This window comes from Hydra vulgaris, chromosome 08, assembly GCF_038396675.1.
Source record: "Hydra vulgaris chromosome 08, alternate assembly HydraT2T_AEP".
NCBI classification, from domain to species: domain Eukaryota; kingdom Metazoa; phylum Cnidaria; class Hydrozoa; order Anthoathecata; family Hydridae; genus Hydra; species Hydra vulgaris.
The window spans coordinates 5,524,007-5,543,241 of NC_088927.1; the positions used below are offsets into that span (position 1 = coordinate 5,524,007).

Sequence of the window (19,235 nt, forward strand, 5' to 3'; positions counted from 1 at the left end):
TCTGTTTGTTTTAATTATTAAGTTATGTTAAGAAAGTAACGTTTATTTCTGTCCCCGTAAGTAACGATAACTAATTTGATTTATGAAGATATATAAATATTATTGCTTTTTGTAAAAAATTTCAATTTGTAAATCAACAACAACAAGTACCATATTATTTGTTGAATTTTCCAATCAATAGTTTTTGAAATTAATTTTTGTTTGTTTAGATTGCCTGGATTGAAGTTGAATCTTTTTGCATCTAAATATATTGTTAACTAAATTTTTAAATGCATTATTGTTTTTCATATTAACTATATATATATATATATTGCACCCCCCCTCCACCTTTATTTTTGGTTTATTAATTTTTATTTGTTAGTTTTTACTCCTCATGTATATATATGTAATATATATTGAAATTACATAGGAAAAATACCCTGAACATAGAAATGGTCGACATTTTTCAAGCATTTATTACAATAGAAAACTTGCAAATGGAGAAAACTTTTGCCATAGATGGTTGGTTTATACAGGTTCTAAAATCTCCATATTTTTTTTTTGCTTTCTACATTTTGATAATAATTTAAAATAAAACTTAGTCTTTGATGGGTTCAACAAATGGAGACATTTAACATTGGGAATTCATGAAAATAGCGTCTCCCATATGAAATGTTATCAACAGTGGGTGGAAACTGAAATAAGATTAAAAACTGGAAAAACTATTGATAATGAAGAACTTAAGATTATAGAAAAAGACTTATAGATAAACTGTTTACACTTCAAAACGACAAATTCTTAGGACTTATACAGATGCCCGCAAAAATTGATTCTGTGATGCAAAAACATTTAGCACTTACAATAAAATGTGGCCCTTCAGATCATTACTGGGGAAAAAATATTCAAAATGAGTTTATGGATTTAATGCCTCTAAAGGTCAATAATAAATCGAGTCTCGAAAACCGTTTACTATTCAATCATTGCTGATTGTACTCGTGATATTTCTAGAAAATAACAACTTTCTTTTATGGTTCGAATTGTTTACTTGTCATTAGACATTAGAGTGAAAATTAATGAGTACTTTTTAAGATTCTTTTCTGTTTCTGATTCTACAGGCTTAGGACTTACTGAAGTTTTAATCGAGTTGCTAAATAAGCATGGACTTAAAATTTCTACCTGCAGAGGTCAAGGGTATGATAATAGAGCAAATATGGAACGAAAGATTAATGTGGTACAAAAAAAAAATTTTTAATCTTAATCTTCTTGCATTTAATGTTCTCTATGGCAGCCATAGTTAAAATTTGGCAATAAGTGACTCTGCACGGTCTTCAGTAAAATCTATAACTTTATTCGGTATTCTCCAGAGATTGTTCACTTCATTCTCGGCTTCAGTGAGCCGATGGAAAATTTTATTTGATCGCGTTAAAATTTTGCATTTTAAGATAATGTGACACGCGGTCACATTTTCTTAAAAACACGCGGAAGCAAAAGTAAGTAGTGTCAAAACCGTTCGTTATCGAGTTGGTGATATACGTGATGCTTTGATAGGATTGTCAGAAATTGAAGGATGTGATCCTGAAACTGCACATAAAGTAATAACTCTAGCAGAGCAATTGAAAGATTTTAGCTTTCTTGTCCCTTTAATTGTTTGGAATGACGTTCTCTTTTAAGTCAATATTGTTAGTAAAACTCTTCAAGAGAAAGACTTGGACATCACTCAATGTGCAAAATTAGTGAAAAGCTGTTGTTCATTTTTAGAAAATACATTTAATAGGGTTTTAAAGATGCAACTATAAAAGCAAAGGATTTGGCCATAGAGTTACAAGTGGAACATGTTTTTAAACCACTTAAAAGAATAATGCAAGATTTGAATCCAAACACATGGATTTCAATGCGAATTTTGCTAATAATACCTGTCACTGTAGCGAATGAGGAAAGAAGCTTTTCCAAAATGAAACAAAAAAAAAATCTGCGGTCAACAATGTCGCAGGATAGAGTTTCAAGTTTAGGAACCCCATCGATTGAAAACGATATTGCTGTAAATCTTGATTTTTCTACGCTAATCAGAGCTTATGGTGATAAAAAGGCCAGAAAGATTAAATTAAATTTATTTTGTATAAAACATAAACAAAAAACGTTTCCTTGTATGTAGCATTTCATTGCAAAGAATTATTTTTGAATTCGATATATTATCATTTTTTGTGTAATTTACCAGCAAGTTTATAAATTGTCAGGGGCGGTAGGAAAAATTTTGCACGAGGGCGGCTGGAAGTCTAAGACCGGCACTATATATATATATATATATATATATATATATATATATATATATATATATATATATATATATATATATATATACACGTATATATATATATATATATATATATATATATATATATATATATATATATATAAATATGTATATATATATATACATATGTATACATATATATGTATATATATATATATATATATATATATATATATATATATATATATATATATATATATATATATAAAAGAATTTTAAAGTAAACAAATGATAAAACTATTTTACAGTTATAAATGGGGGATGAGATACTAATAAGCTCCAGGTGGGTCAGAAACAACTAAAAAACTATTATTTGGTAGATGAGAGTACAAATCTATAACTACTTTTTAAAAATGTAATTAAACTGTTTACCAAACACACAAAAAACAACTTACCCATTGATGTAAACAAACCCTTTTTCTTGAGCTATTTTTAAAGCAAACTCTTTAGCTTCAATAACATCTGTTCCTTCAGTATACACAGTGGCACCATATTTCTTACACCTACTGACTTTAGTAATTGGAGCATTTGTAGGCATACATACAGTAACTGGGATATTCAACTCTTTTCCATGATAAGCTAATGCTAATGCATGATTACCAGCTGATGCAGCTATAACACCAACAGCTTTTTGTTGCTAAACATTGGAAGAAGCAAAATGTTGCCATAAAAAAAATTTAAAGATTTTATAAATGTTAAAATGCACTATAATAATATGCACAATTATCTCCCAATATACCTTGGTTAACAATAATAGAGTATTTCTTGCACCTCTTTCTTTAAAACTGAAAGAAAAAATTTGTTTCGAGTGATCAAAATTTTAATTAAAATGAAAATTACACACCTTTACACTTACTAACAACTAATTTTAGTGTAGTTATTTTGAGTGGTAATGCTAGTGTATTAAGATTAAAAATCAAACTAAACTTTTCCCTTGCCTATTCTAACTTTCTCGGTTGTCTTTTACCATAATAATTTTCTTTATAATAACATAAAATATAATTATAAATAATATATTATAAAAATTTATGAAACTATTCTAGAAAATCATATAGATCTTCTCACAAAACCCTGTTCATTTTATAGTTATTAGCAATATTTAAATAATTTTACAATTTGCGTAGTGATATTCTTTACAGTAAATTAACAAGCTTCCCAGCAAACACAGCGGAATTTCAGTGGACCGGTATAAGCATTTTGAGTGGATCACTGTAGATTTGTTCATCGGTTACCTAGTAGACCATTATTGGCAGCCGCCAAAAAGTGGCTGGGTAAAGTTAAAGAGATATAATTGTCAGATATAAATAAAGATACTTGTAATGAAAAAAAAGTTTCTTTTGAATTTGGTTTAAAGGAACTATAAGTCAAACTAATAAAAAAACCGATATAAGGTATGATTATTTTATTCCAGAGATACAAAAGTAATACAAAACTAGTCAAAATATTTTCGTTATACTATTAAAATAGTTATCAGTACGTAAATCATATTTATTTTTAGGTTTTGTTATACAAATATTTTGGAAAACACAAGGCGATAAATTTTTTTTTACATTTAGACATAATGCATAAAATGCTATGTAGGGTAGTTGATAAATATTCAAAGATTTTATTTTTTTACGCAATCACTCAGAGTGAGTAAAACGGTTTTTAAAATTCATTTTATGAGTCAGGTGTTTCTGATGATGATAAAGAAATTTAAGTTTTTCTTTAATGAGTGGTACCTCATACGGTATTTGCATAGTTGATGTGGCGATAAATTAAAGTATTTGCATAATTGATGTGACGATAAATGAAGTACTAGTATCATTGTGTTAACTGTAGTTCGTTTAATATGTTTCTAGCTTTATATATCACACAAACAGATTTAGCAACTTTGATGGGATCCTATCAATGTGATTTCTCCAAGATAGATTATCATCGATTTAGACTCCTAAAAATTTTATCACTTTTTATTTTAATGATTTTATTGTCGAGAGAAAAATCAAGCACCTTTGCTTTTTTGAGCGAGGATAGTAAATTGTCCGATGACAGTGCCTATAGCCTTGGTCAATAAACACTCCTTTTTTAAAATAAAATTTGGAAGATTCAGAAATGTGCGTGCAAGTTAAAAAATGGTGTGCTTAGTTAAGTTTTTTCTTTTAAACCCAAATTGATTTTTGTATAGCAATTTATTGTCAATAAGATACGGATAGACTTGGTTATTCATTATCCTCTCTATCGTTTTTGAAAAAATGGTAGAGTTGAAATTGAACTTGAAGTTTTTTATATTAGAATGACCACCGGATCTTGAAGATAGAAGTTGTCTTTGCTATTTTTTTAATGACTTAAAAAATATCCTAGATTGATAAATACACTAAATATTTAATAAAGGATGTCTTTCATTACATAGTAGTAGTCTATTATAATGTTTCTATAAATACCGTCAGATCCTGTTACGTTATTTTTTTTTAATGATTTAAACTTTAAGTTAATGAGTGAACTTATATATTAAATTGTATCTTATATATTATATATTAAATTGTATCGAATATTGTAAGATAATTTTTTTCCAATAGTTTAAAAATTTGTTTAGTTGAATTATAATATCATTTGATTGAGTTAATATACTTTTTTCAATTTTTAATGTATGTAGCAGTGAGGTAGCATTAGTTTTCATTTTCCCCTGTGAGTTCTTTCATTATTTGTCAGACATTCTTTGAATCATATTTGTGTCTAAAGAGCAAGTCAGAAAAGTATTTTTTTTTTTTGGCATTTTTGTCAAGTTTTTTGAACAAACTTTGTGGGTTTGATTTAGATTTCAAAAATTTAACAAACGGTTTTTGAGTGATTTTTAATGTTTTTTAAGAACTTTGGAAGGAAATTTTTAATCTAAGGAAGTTTTTAGAATTATATCATGAAGAGGAAACTTGGATTATAGATTTTATAGAATGTCTGTTAAATATTGCTGTATTTGCATCAATTTAAAAATGCTGTATGTATTATTGGATAATAGACAATTTTTATGTCAAAATTAGAATTTATGTGGTTCCAGTTTTTACTCTTGCGAAACTCAACAAGACTTTAAAATTGTAAATATTCTTGCTTTTATAAGCCCAACAATATTATTATTTTATCAAGATGTTACAACAAGTATGTGCAAAGTGTATAAAAGCTATTCTGTAAAATTGATTAAACTTTTATCTGCATTTTATTTTTCTATTGTTCTCTTTTTTAAAATCCCCGCATATGGAAAGAAATATAAAAAAATGGTCGGAAACGTCTGTTATAATTACTACCTTTTTTAAGTAATTAATTAAAAAAGTCATTAGTTAAGATATTATTTACTAATGGCAATAAAAAGTTTGTAATTCTAGCTAGTCGGTTGATTATTGGTATTGTGTCTAGTTGGTTGGTTTATTTTTGTCAGTGTTATCTTTTTTTTCAAATAGGTTATGAAAAGTTATAATATTTTTATTTTTCTAAAAATCAAAACAGTTTAGTTTAAAATCGTCTATAAGATAACTTTTATCTTTTTTAGATTTTTTTTTTCAAATATGTGCTTTAACAAAATTTGCAAAAATTTTTTAGCCCCTTCATTTGGTGGGCTATAGCAAGAGGTTGTGAGGAGTATTTTTTTCTTTTTTTGTGTAGTTATTAAGAAGATTATTCAAAAGTCTTTAGAGTCTTATCACAGAGCACCGAGGAAAAGCGTTTAAGTGGGAAGTTTACGCCTCCTTCTTTAGGAGCCAAAACTCTAGGTTCTGAGCCGTAACTCTAACCACTGCGTCACAACCGCACAAAGTTAAGTTGAAATCTCTGAAAAGCTATGTTTCTTTGCCTAACAATCTCAGGAAGGGACTTATAATGAAAACTTGTCTAAAGATAGACACGGTGAAAACTTAAGAACTCTAGGTAAGTTTCATCATTTAGTTATTGCTCCTGTAATTTCTCCAATTATAATTTAAAAAAATGTAGTACCTCCTTTGCATATTATGTTAGAAATAGTGTTAAAGTTGCATAAGTATTTGTTAAAGGAATTTAAGAATATAGATTTTAGGATTGGTTATCTTTATTTAATAGTAAACAAGTGAGAACAAGTAAAATAAAGGTTGCAAAAAGCGTTAAATACTCTTGTAGAGCAGAAGCTATGTGTTTATTAAGTAAATATTTTGTAGACATTGCGAATCTACGGGCAGGATGATCAGCAAGCAAAAAATAAAACGCATATTCCGAAACCGTTCCAATAAAAAAAAGCTGCGAAAAACAACTTGTGCAAGTATCAGATTACAAAATGCAATGATAAGATAATACTAGCTGGATGCAGTGTGGTATGTGCTTAAGGAGGTTCTACGTATGTGCTTAAGGAGGTTCTATGTATGTGCTTAAGGAGTTTCTATGTCTGTGCTCAAGGAGTTTCTATCAATATTATGAAACTATTAGTAGTTCTAAAAAGAATGTTTTAAGTGGTATAGAAAACTATAATTGTCAGGTTGAGGAAAGTCTTATATTTATACTTCGATTGCAGATAGTGTGAGGATCATAAAAAAAAAAGAAACTAACATAGGGTCTCATAAAAGAGCTCTTCGTCAGGCTCTTTATAAAATGAAGGTTGAGCCTGAATTTAAAAAAAAAGTCTGAAGAAGAGCTCTCTTATGAGCTAACATAATAAGCTTTCAGTTTTTTGCTGTTAAATCTTAAAGTATACCCAGGAAAAAAAGTTTTTTAGAATTTCTATAAACTTTTGGAACATATGGTCTATAGAAATTCTATAGAACTCTATAAAATTTCTATAGAATCTTTGTTAATTTCTATAGAAATTCCAATAGAACTTTTTTTCTACTTTTTAATTTTATAGAAAAAAAAGTTTTATGGCAATTTCTATAGAAAATAATAGACATTCTATAGAAATTTTATAGCAATTCTATATAATTTATATAGGCCATATGTTCCAAAAGTTTATAGAAATTCTATTGAACTTTTTTTCCTGGATACAGATACTTTTGTTAGATAAAAAAATGAAATGGGAAATTATCTATTAATATCTATTAGAGGTGCCGGAATTTTGAAACAATTCACTTCTGACTGAAATTAAAATTTTTTTTTTCACTTTTTTTTTTATGACTTTTGACAAAGGCTGTGTAAATTAAATCAAAACATCATTATCCTACAGAGCATTAAAAAACTATAGGTATACGAAGGTAAAAAATACAAATGTAATTTTTGCAAATATATTTGCAGCAGTACTATTTCTGAACATAACCTTAAATTTATATTTTTTACCTAGGTTTACCTATAGTTCTTCATTGCTCTGTAAGGTAATGATTTTTTGATTTATTTACAAAGCCTGTGTCACATGTCATCAAAAAAATAATAAATAAAAAAAAGTTCAACTACAGCCAGAAGTGAATTGATCTAAAAGAAAAAAAATCCGCCCGGAATTCCGGTACATCCCTAATATCTATTAAGATTTTTCCAATAGAACCACATATTTGACTGAATAAAAAACTATTTTTTTCATATGATAACTAATTTTTAAACAGTTTTTTTAATTATGTGAAAGAAAATTTTTAATAAAGTAAGTTTAATGAGCCAAGTTTAATATTTTTCTCTAATTTAAAGTGAAGAAAAGTAAAAATCCTCAATTTTTGTCATAGTTTATTTGTTTTGAATTTGGTTTAAAGTGTTTTTATATGTTAATAACCATCCATCTCTCATCTTCTTATTGATATGCACACAGAAAACTATAAATGTGGAAATCAATTCACAAAGCTAAAATATAATAAATATTTCAAAAGTTTTTTAATTTCAAGATCAAAATGCTTTTGAAAACATTATCTCAAACATTTTTTTTTGCTTTTTTTTTACGTTTTTTTTATGACTGACTTTTCATTCCTGAATTTGTTCCCAATAAGTTGAACTAGACATTTTTTTTACTTTCAAGGTAGTTAAAAATACTTATATTAAATAATTAATATTAAAAATATAGATTTTCAGATTATTTTTGAAAAAAAGTAGCATAAAATTTATTAAAATTCATTCACATAGTTTAAATATTAGAAAAAAGTGGAAAGTTATTCACTGTTCCCCATTTTGACCATCAGGATAAAAGTTGTATCACTCAAACAAACTATGATTTAATTTAACACTTAGGATCATAGAAGTTGTTTCTAATTATTTTTAAAATCAAATTGATCATGTCACATTTAAAAAAATGAAATAGTAGTTAGAAATAGGGACTACTCTGATCCGCAAAAGAGTATGGACAACCAGTTATCAGATATATTATCAGGTAAAAACTTTGCAGCTAGTTACCTCTTTTTCCTTTTCCACATTTAGGAAGGACTAAAAAAGGAAGGAACGGTAAGTCTATCAGCATTTTTGTCTCTGAAGTCACAATTTAAAAAAATTAGCTTTTAATCAATTTTAAACTGAATGTTTAAATTCTCTAAAATTCTTTCTTTTATATCTAGACCAGGTTGGTTCAAACTTGGCATGTATTGCTTCACCGCATTGTTCAGTATATCTTCCTAAACTGCATCCAAAATACTTGACAAATGAAACTACATGGTACAAAATGATAGGAGTTGTCCAAGTGAAACATAATTTTTTAAGAAAGATTAAAACCAGTTCTTGTAAAGAGATAAACGAATTTTTTAACTTAGAAATAGACTGCTTAAAACCGGTTTCTAATGTGTTACCAAAGCAAGCATCTTTAACAGATTTGAAGTTTTTAAGGCATTTAACAATTGGATTAGGATAACAATGAGTGTTTTTAATGACAAGCTCTAATTCATAAGGATGTTTAATGATAGCATTTTAGTTATTGCCACACAAAACCCCTACCTTGGTAACCTCTTTAAAGAATATTTTTTGATTATAACCACTCATCAGAATCAGACCATAAATGTAATAAAAGAGTTCCTTGTATTGAAACCTATGACGAGTTGCAATTCTGGTGGAGCTACATGGTACTGTATTAAGGTTATGAGATTCTCTTCTAGGAAGAAAATTCTTGGATGTTCTACATTCATGCAATTTTTCATAAGTGTCTTGTTAAATTCAGTCTCAGTGTATTTGTAGTACCAATAATCCTTGCTTTCCACAGATCTCAATTTTTCTGATTCTGTAGTTAATAGTTCCTCACACTAAAGACATGCTCTCAAGCCAGAATAAGATGATAAACTAAATACTGAGTTAGCACATTTTAATTCAAAGGCTTTACTAAATTGAACAATCTGCAAGTTTAGTTTTTCTAGAATAATACGTAAATTGCAATTTGATTCTGAAACGTCTTCTGTGATTCCAACTATTTAAAAACTTATCAGTGTTTACGTAATTCTCTTCAAATATATTTATAATAACTTTCAATTATATTTACAACAACTTTCAAGAATAATCCACCTCATTTTAAAGAAGTTCGCACAAGAGTGTTACATGGATCTATCTTCCGCTGTTATATTATAGTTAAAATAAGATTTGATGTGTCGTGGACAAATATTAAATCTTTTAAAAGAACAGATTCATTTGGTCCCAAGAATTCAATCTTAATAACAAATAATATTTTAAAGAAATGTTTTTAATTAATATTTAGTTATTTTATAGTATTATACAGTATTAAACTAAAGGTAAACTTTGTTTATCTATAAATTTAATTAGTCAATACTTTATATACTATAGTTTTTCATTAGTATTTAGTTATTACATTGTTATTATATAGTATTTGGCTATAGAAAAACTTAGTTTATCTATAACTTTAATTAGTCAATACTTTATATACAATAGTTTTTTATTAATATTTAGTTATTACATAGTTATTATATAGTTTTGGCTATAGACAAACTTAGTTTATCTATAACTTGAATTAGTCAATACTTAGAATACTTCATTATCTTTTCAACTTCATAAAATCTAGATATTGATTCTTTAATTTCAATAAGTGATTTAAAGATGTTCAATTCAACTGATGATCTTTTACCCATACTTTTCCGAAGAACTGCTACCATATCTTTTGTTTTATTTAGTGAGAGTTCTAAAAAAATTTGCAATTCTTTGGCAATTTGAACAGATAATAGTCTCATAGAACGCTTAGCTGCTTTGCTTTCAGGTGTACCAACCTTTATAGTGAGTGGTTTTCCTCTTGTTGATATACAAAAGTTGGATCCATACGGTATTCTTTCAGTTTCCATTTTCCTTTTGAGTATTCCTGCTGCGACCTGTTCAGCTTAAATACAAAAAAGATCAAAATCTAAACTTATAAGATTGGAAACAGCAGTTTCTTTACCACACTGGTGCGGAAACCCTGCTCCAATGCTAAAAAAACAACTTGAACATAAAGTCTTTTTAGTTTTGGTTTCAGGATCAGATTTATTTTGAAAATTCATCCTGTCAGTCTTCTTTGTCCAATCAATCTTGAAAATATAGTTTATATAAATATTAAAGCATTCATTTAAACATAACAGTTCATTATAACTAGCAATTAAACTCATTTCATGTTCTTAAAAAGCAATTCCAAAAACCAGAATGAAATAACTAGGCTTAAATTCGTTTAAAATAGAAACAGAATAAAAGTTCTTAAATTTAGTATTATGAATATAATTTTATTCCACAGCAATATTTTTAAAAATAATAACAATAAAAATAACTTTATTTTAAAAAAATTAATTAAATATATATTTCTCCGCTTTAGATATCTACTCTCCCCGAGCCATTGTTGATTTTTTTCCAGTCTTGAGCATATACAGATTTCTGCGACAAGTAGATAAAATGTATGTAGGAAAATCTTTTATTAGTTTCGAATATCCATGAAACACGTATAATCTCATCAACTCTTCCACTGTGCTGTTTTACATAATGTAGAGATTTTGTATTTATTCTAAATTGCTCCCAACAACAACAACAAACTTGCTGTAGACATAATGATGGAGTATACATTATTATAAAGATCTTAACTAATTTTTTATTTATATCTAAAGAATTATTTTTAATTAAACAAGGATAGCATTTTAGATAAAGCTAAAGATATATAACGATAGAAATGCATTACATATACTATAAAGGATATATAATATACATTAAATAAATTACATAAAATAAAAAGTCATTTTTTTAAAAAGAATATTTAAAAAAACATTTGAGATAAAATAGAACTTTGGCGCAGCTTACGAATGAGAAAATCCAAGTTTTAGATTAAAATAACATAAAACGTAAATATTCAAACTAAAATAATTTTAGTTTGAATATATATGTTTTATGCTTTATTATAAAATTATCTTATATTATCTTATAAAATTTTGTTTCATTATTTTATGTTACTTTATAAAAAAAAAAAAACATTTTTAGAACATTTAATACTTAGTTGTGCAGAAAAATATTCTTTAAAAATGACGCCAATAGTAAACTTTAAAAATGGCAATTTATTTAGTGTAATAGTCATAGATTTAAATATTAATCAAATTTTTTGTATGTTAAATGGTCAAAATGTTTTTTTTTCTTAAAAAAAATATCTAGAATTACATATATATTTTTGATATTCTGTAAAGAAAAAAATTATTTATTGAAAAAATAAAAATAAAATCTGAAAAATATATAAAAATAGAAAAAATCACCTAAAAAAATTTAAACGTGGCACAGTCTTTTTAATTGTAAAAACAATTGTTGACAAGTTCGTCCGAAGCGTTTTACTCTCAGGTTGTCCAGAGGTCGTCCGTAAGACGTCTCCTGGACGCCCAGACATCCGGAAGTCGTCCGTCGGACGTCCCCCGGACGGTGCATGCCCACTGGGACTAAATCTTTATTTGATTGAGTGAGCTTTTAACCTGGCTGTCTAAATGGGGAACTGTGTATTATACGCAAGCGCAACTGGAATTTATAATCTCGAAATATTAAAAAATGGTTGTTGTCCCAAGCAACAGCCTATCTGTTATTTGTATATTCTAGGTCATAATATGTGTTCTTAATTATTTACTTTGTTTAAATAAGTTTATATTTTGATTAATTACAGAAGTTATAGTTACAAATACAAAAAGAAACATTTTAATATGAAAAAATACACACAAAAGAGATTTTTGTAATTTGTTTACAAAATTTAAAACACTTTTGCTCATTATTTGAGCGTTGTGATTTAAAATTTTTTTTTGTTTCAGTTAAATAACAGTCAACTCTTTTCATTGGTTGGTTTAGATATGAGGATTAAATTTTTTATTCTGCATAAAAAAACCAAACATTTTGTGCTAAATTTATAATAAATCAACAAGCTTGACTTGATTTATACCACTATTGCAACTGATATAAAAAACCAAACAATTAGTTAACACTTATTTTAAAAAAGCCTAGTAATAAAATTGGTAAAACGGAAAAACTTGCACTAGCAACTATTTATTTGTTTGTTTTTATCATAATCTACTTTATTGGTTGTTGTTTTTATTTAATCAGTGTGAAGCTAAATTACTTTTATACCTAGTCCGTTGTTGCAAAATAAATATAATCTTTAATCATAAAAATGAATTTATTTATTAATGAGTTTAATTAAAACTTTTTTTGAATAAATAACAAGATAGCTAGATACAAAAGCAATAACAAGATATAAAAACAATAACAAGATATAAAGTTTCGCGAATAAATGAATATTTCTCTTTTGAATATTTTGTGATCAGTAAATTGTTGGAAAACATCGATATATGATTTTAAAACCAAACAAATTTGAAGCATTTAAAATAAACATATATTTAACAAACTTCAAAAACTGATTCTTTACCTGCCAGTCACTTGCATGTATTCTCTCTTTAGATAAACATCCATTTGAAGCAAATCTGATAATGCACAAGATTTCTATGAATACATATATATTTATATATCATAAATACATCCCAAGCAAACGTGGTATAGCGAGTTTTTAGTAGACCTATATAGGCACTTTAAACGGACCGCAATAGTTTTGCTTATCGGTTACTTGGTAGACCATTAGTGGCAGCCGCCAAAAGTGGCTAGCCGATGACTAGCCTCTATTAAGATGTCGGAAAATTATCGGCTGGCCACTTATAGCGGCTTCTACTAATGGTCCACAAAGTAACCGATGAGCAAAACTCCAATAAACCGCTCAAAAGTGCCTATATAGGTCCACTTCAAAAAAACAATGTTTGCTAGGTCTATGAAAACATATATTTTGTATAAGGAGGATTGAAAATTAAATGTTGCTAAATAGAAAATATATAAACAATACGAAAATATAGAAAAAGTACAATACGAAAATGTGCAGCGCAGAAAATTAACGGGTGAAATGCGGCAATAAAGTAGGAAGTTTTCTCTTAACCTTAACCATATCGCTGCATTTACCTAAACCATCAGTTGATGTAGTAAGACTCATGAAGCCCCCTAGTCCCTAACTCTATTTTTATATTTTAATCCCGTGCTTTACGCGATGAATATTTCCGCATTTCCGCATTTTACAATGCAATGCCCGCAATGCAATGCTACGCAACAATGTAATAACAACTCTTTAAAATAAAAGCTTAACTATATAATTTTTGCAATTGATGACTTATTAATATACTTTTAATAATACTTAGTAATTCTTAGTAACTCTTTTAAATTTATAACGGTTACTTCAGTTAAATAAAAAAACTGTAAATATCTTGTTTTCTTTGACCACTTTTATTAACTACGAGAAATTTTACCACGTTTATTTTTAAGGTTCAAGAACTTACGGACTTTCACTTACAAATATTTATTTTTAATTTTTAAAACATTTTTTATACTTGTAAATTTTATATTTCATAACAAAACGCTGTTTAAATTAATTAAAAGAACAACATTAAAAAAAGCAACGTTATTAAAAGTTAACTTTGTAATGGGTTATGTATATGCAGTAGGAGTAAAGTAAAGAGCTCGTTTCATAAGCTAGTAGGTGTACGTTCATAAGCTAGTAGGTGTATCTCCACTATATTTGGAGTTGAACATAAACCTTCTATATCAGTTGATTGCTACAAGTACCTAGGAATCCTAATAAGCAAAAATCTTAGCTCGGATGGTAAACGGATAAAAGTTCTCAACTCTATTAAGCCAGTACACTACTTACTAAAGCAATTTAAAAAGGTTTGTCACACTCAATTAAACATACTTTAAATTTATAGACCCTACGCACTTACATTCTTTACTGCGCCCCTACTCTCGTCTTGCAGTATTGCAGCAAAAAAAGGGCTGCCACTATTCCACAAACAATCACTCAAAGTTATTAAGATTTATGCAATAAACTCACACTAATTACTTAATATATAATACTTAAGATTTATGCAATAAACTCACACTAATTAATTAATAAACTAAAAAGTTTCTTAAAAAAATCTAACCCAACACACACAATAACTTCAAAACTAAATCTCAAACCACAAGCAAAAACTCTGACAGATTATTATATAAAACTTGTTGTTGACACTAGATTGTATTAAAAAGTGTTGTTCGGAAATACTTTCGTATAATTCAAGATGGTATCGGAAACCTATACCGTCGTGCGTAACATTGAAGGTACATCTCCCACTTATCATATTAATTTTCAGAGAACAATACTCCACATACATTATGAAGAAAAAATTCATTTATATGCTATGCAATTTTAAATAAACATTAAGTAAACAAACAAATTGCTGGTAGTATCACACTTAATTTGTTTCTTAGTGATCTTGTTCGCCAAGGCTTGTGATTAGGAGTTAAAAGATTGGGATCGGGTTCTACCAACAACGAAAATAAAAGAAAGTCTTATACAAGTGCAATAGTTATTAGCAATAAATAAGTCTTGATTGGATGTTAAATAAGTTGATAAATAAGTTTTGATTGGACCAAATAGTTTTGTTTAAGCAAAGTTCACTAACTATTACAAACATCAGGCTGTTTGGAAAAAAAATTACATTTAAGATTGCTGCTTTTTCTAACTGATCAAAATGTAATGACTTTTTATTACCAGCAAAAAGATCCACAAAGTCAAACTTGACATAAAAATTGAAAAAAGTGATTCAATAATTTGTAAAAAAATTTCCATATAAGCCATATGAAGACAGTTTATGGAAAAGACCAAAATCCAAGACATAATTGTAAAATATTTGAAGAGCAATAGCAGATGTCTCATTGCTTTCACCTAATGCACACAAAAAAAATTTCAGTTAATTCATAATAAGTTCAGCAGAAGAACGAGCAAATTGAAACCCGTATTGATTGTCAGAGAATAAGTTTTTTGGTGAGACGCGAGATGAAATTTTAAAAGATGTCTGAGAGTAGTTGTGGTAAAAAAGATGAAAATAGTTGTTACAATTAAAAATATGGTGTAGAGTAAAGCTTGATATTAAAAGAAAAATAATAAAAGCTTCCATGCCTGACAGAAATCAGGATATTCGCTTAATTTTAAACTTTCAACTAAGAGAGGAAAGAAATAATCCCAAGGACAAAGAAAAATCACAAAAAGAATCCCAGTCAGACTAAATAAAGTTGTAATAAAGTGCAAGAATAAAGGAAATCTGATGAGAATAAGTACTCGGTAAAAGTGAATGACAAACGAAATGAGATTGTATAATGGTCTGAACCACTCTAAAGAGAACAAGGAGAAACTAAGCACATTCTATGATCAGTGATCACATTCTATGATCAGACAAGATAAGTGATTAAAGTAAGAGATTGAGAGAGACAAAAATTGCTGCTTAATAGTTCGCAGAATTCGTTGTACTAGAGAAAAAATATTCAGAGTGTTAAGCATAAAAGTTAAAAGTTACCAAAATATTTATTTATAGATAAAAAGAAAAAACTCATCAGTCAGTTTAATTAAGAATAATATCTATCAGGTGCAGCCTTAAAAAGAATAAAAACAATAAAGTGAAAAGAGAAAGTTGATTTAATGATAAGGTTTAAAACCTGTTTTAAAAATTCTTGAACCAATTTTTTTTAACTGTAGTATTAAAGCTGCATTAGATATACAGCAATCACTTTCATTTCCAGTAACCTCTGAGGTACAATGAGGCTTCATCGTTAATCCTATGTTGTTTTTTTGTCTATTTTTTTCCCTAATAATCTTTTATCTAAGGTCTTTCCCCTAATAATTTGGTATATAAGTTCTTTTCCGTAATAATCGTGTATGTAAGGTTTTTTTTCTAATAATCTTGTAAAGTCTATAGTTATGTAAGATCTTTTCCTTAATAATCTTGTATTTTAAGGTCGCATATAATTCAATTCTATACTTGAATTTTAACAAAACATGATTATATTTTGGTTTACAATTTGATTATGCATGTTATGCACACTGAAGCTTTGTCATGCTACATCCAAATGAAGTTGAACTTACCCAGCTTCAGACTTAGGCCTCTGCCCTTTTGTAACTTGCATCTCTTTCTCTCTTCTGCAAATACTTCCTCAGTGGAAGCTTTATCTCTTGTTGGATTAACCAAATATTATTAAATAAAATAAAAACTTCTTATCATTTTATGTTTTTTTTTACAAACATCAGTGCTTTGGAATTCTCTTACATCTTTATCTTATCCTAATTGTGCGTGTTTCTGGATATAAACGTACCTATTTGCATCAACGTACAAAGGATATGCGCTTAAGTACAGTTCTAATGTCGTTTTCTTTTTGCTTATGAAACAAAAGGTTACAAGCATAGTCTCAAAGCATTTTAATGCGGTTGAACTTCCATCTGTTTTATACTTCCATGGTATTGCCTACCTTTTAGAATCAGAAGTCAGAGAAGAATCTTAAGCATAGCCCAGGAAAAAAAGTTTTATAGAATTTCTATAAACTTTTGGAACATATGGTGTATAGAAATTCTTTAGAATTCTATAAAACTTTTATAGAATCTCTGTTAATTTCTATAGAAATTTCAATAGAACTTTTATTTCTACTTTTTATTTTATAGAAAATAAAGTTTTATAACAATTTCTATAGAAATTAATAGACATTCTATAAAAATTTTATAGAATTCTATAGAATTCTATAGAATTTCTAGGTTCCAAAAGTTTATAGAAATTCTATAGAACTTTTTTCCTGGGAGGTGTCTAATCCGTCATAGGCTATTTGGAGTATTGGTGGGCTGGTTAAATATAGTTCAGAGATGATTTTTTTTTATAGAAATTCTATAAATTTTTGTAGAATTTCTATAGAATGTCTATTAACTTCCGTAGAAATTGCTTTAAAACATTTTTTTCTATAGAAAAAAAAATAAAAAAAAAAAAGTTCTATAGGAATTTTTAGAGAAATTAACAAGGATTCTATAGAAATTCTATAAACTATATGTTTCAAAAGTTTATAGGAATTCTATTAAACTTTTTTTTCTGGCTATATATATATATATATATATATATATATATATATATATATATATATATATATATATATATATATATATATATATATATATATATATATATATATATATATATATATATATATATATATATATAAACACACACACATATTTAAATATATTTTATACATGCATATATATACTTATACTAGAGTTAGAATTTTTTAGTGACTCCAGGTTCCTGGGTCATAAATAAATAAATATTTGTACAAACGAATTGAAAAAAGTATTAATATATATATATATATATATATATATATACATATATATATATATATATATATATATATATATATATATATATATATATATATATATATATATGTACATATATATATATATATGGTATAATATATATATATATATATATATATATATATATATATATATATATATATATATATATATATATATATATATATATATATATATATATATATATGTCAACCGCACGGGCAAAACTACAAATGTTTCACTTTTCTTGTTTTAAGAAAAATGAAATTTAGTGTTCAGAGACATCAGATATCTGTTAATTTATAATATATTTAATTAGAAGTAGTATTTTAAGGCATTTTAGTCCTAACACAACATATTATTGTTCACAGTGTTCATTTGAAGAAAAGGCACTCACTTTGGACATCTTTGATTTTTCCATTTTAAATTCATTAACTTATAAACTTCACTAACTTGTAAACTTTCACTTATTTTGTTAAATGTAAATATTAACACACTATAATATACAACTACAACTTACTCAAATGTATGTGATACCCTAACCCTCCCAACCCCATCCTAGTCATAAAAAAATTTCAAGCAAATCAAAAACCTTATGAATTTTTTTTTAATTTGATAAAAACTCTTTGCAATCTTATCTCTTTCACAACCTCGTTTATTTACCATACTGTCTGTAATCTATCATTTTATATTGAGTATGTATAAATTAGACAAACATCCCACTGTGAACAAAATGTTACTAAAAATAAATACTTTTATTTTTATATAAATAAATTTTTTTCAAATAGTTAGATTTTTCATTTTTTTAACTTTTCTATATAGTTAGCAATGTATCAAATGTAATTTTTAATCTAGACATATGGGACGTAACACACATAAAATATATTTAGTCTTCCTTACATAATTATATAATTAGCATATATAATTAACTTACAACTAAACTTTAATATTTCAATTTGCCTAAGTAAACATATCATAAATGGACCAACAACTAAAAAGTTTGCCTTTGAAAACTTTGCAAATTTTAGAAACTTGTCTCGAATCATGTTATTATATTCAGGTAAAGTGTATGGTTTTCATGATCACCCTGCTATTATTAACATGTAACCCAGTGCAACCTGTTCCATGTCCTGCTGCCTTATGCGATTTGCTTTCAAAGTTAATGCTTGTGTTTAAAAGTTTGTGCATCCTAGATAGTAGCTATGCAACTCTTTCTGCTATTTCCTAATGAGAGTACAGCACTAAAACTTAATTTAATTGTTCTGAGCCGGTTGGTAGTAAGGTTTCCCGAACGTTGGAGTAACTCTCAGAGAGGCTTAATCAATCAGTAACTGCAAAATATCAGAGTATTAACAGTGCTATATTGCACATCAATGGTGTCCCTGTTAATGCTTT

At 27.1% G+C, this 19,235-nt stretch overlaps 1 protein-coding gene across 1 annotated transcript in view; it reads right to left on the bottom strand.

Moving 5' to 3' along the window:
* The window catches only part of LOC136083210 (L-threonine ammonia-lyase-like), a 114,803-nt gene that overhangs the window by 46,849 nt on the left and 48,719 nt on the right, over nucleotides 1–19,235 (bottom strand). Inside the window, exons 3-5 of the mRNA XM_065802615.1 lie at nucleotides 13,023–13,096; nucleotides 3,030–3,075; nucleotides 2,686–2,927 (exon numbers count right to left, since the gene is read on the bottom strand). Of these exons, the coding sequence (XP_065658687.1) occupies nucleotides 2,686–2,927; nucleotides 3,030–3,075; nucleotides 13,023–13,096 (362 nt within the window). The remainder of the gene's footprint in view (nucleotides 1–2,685; nucleotides 2,928–3,029; nucleotides 3,076–13,022; nucleotides 13,097–19,235) is intronic.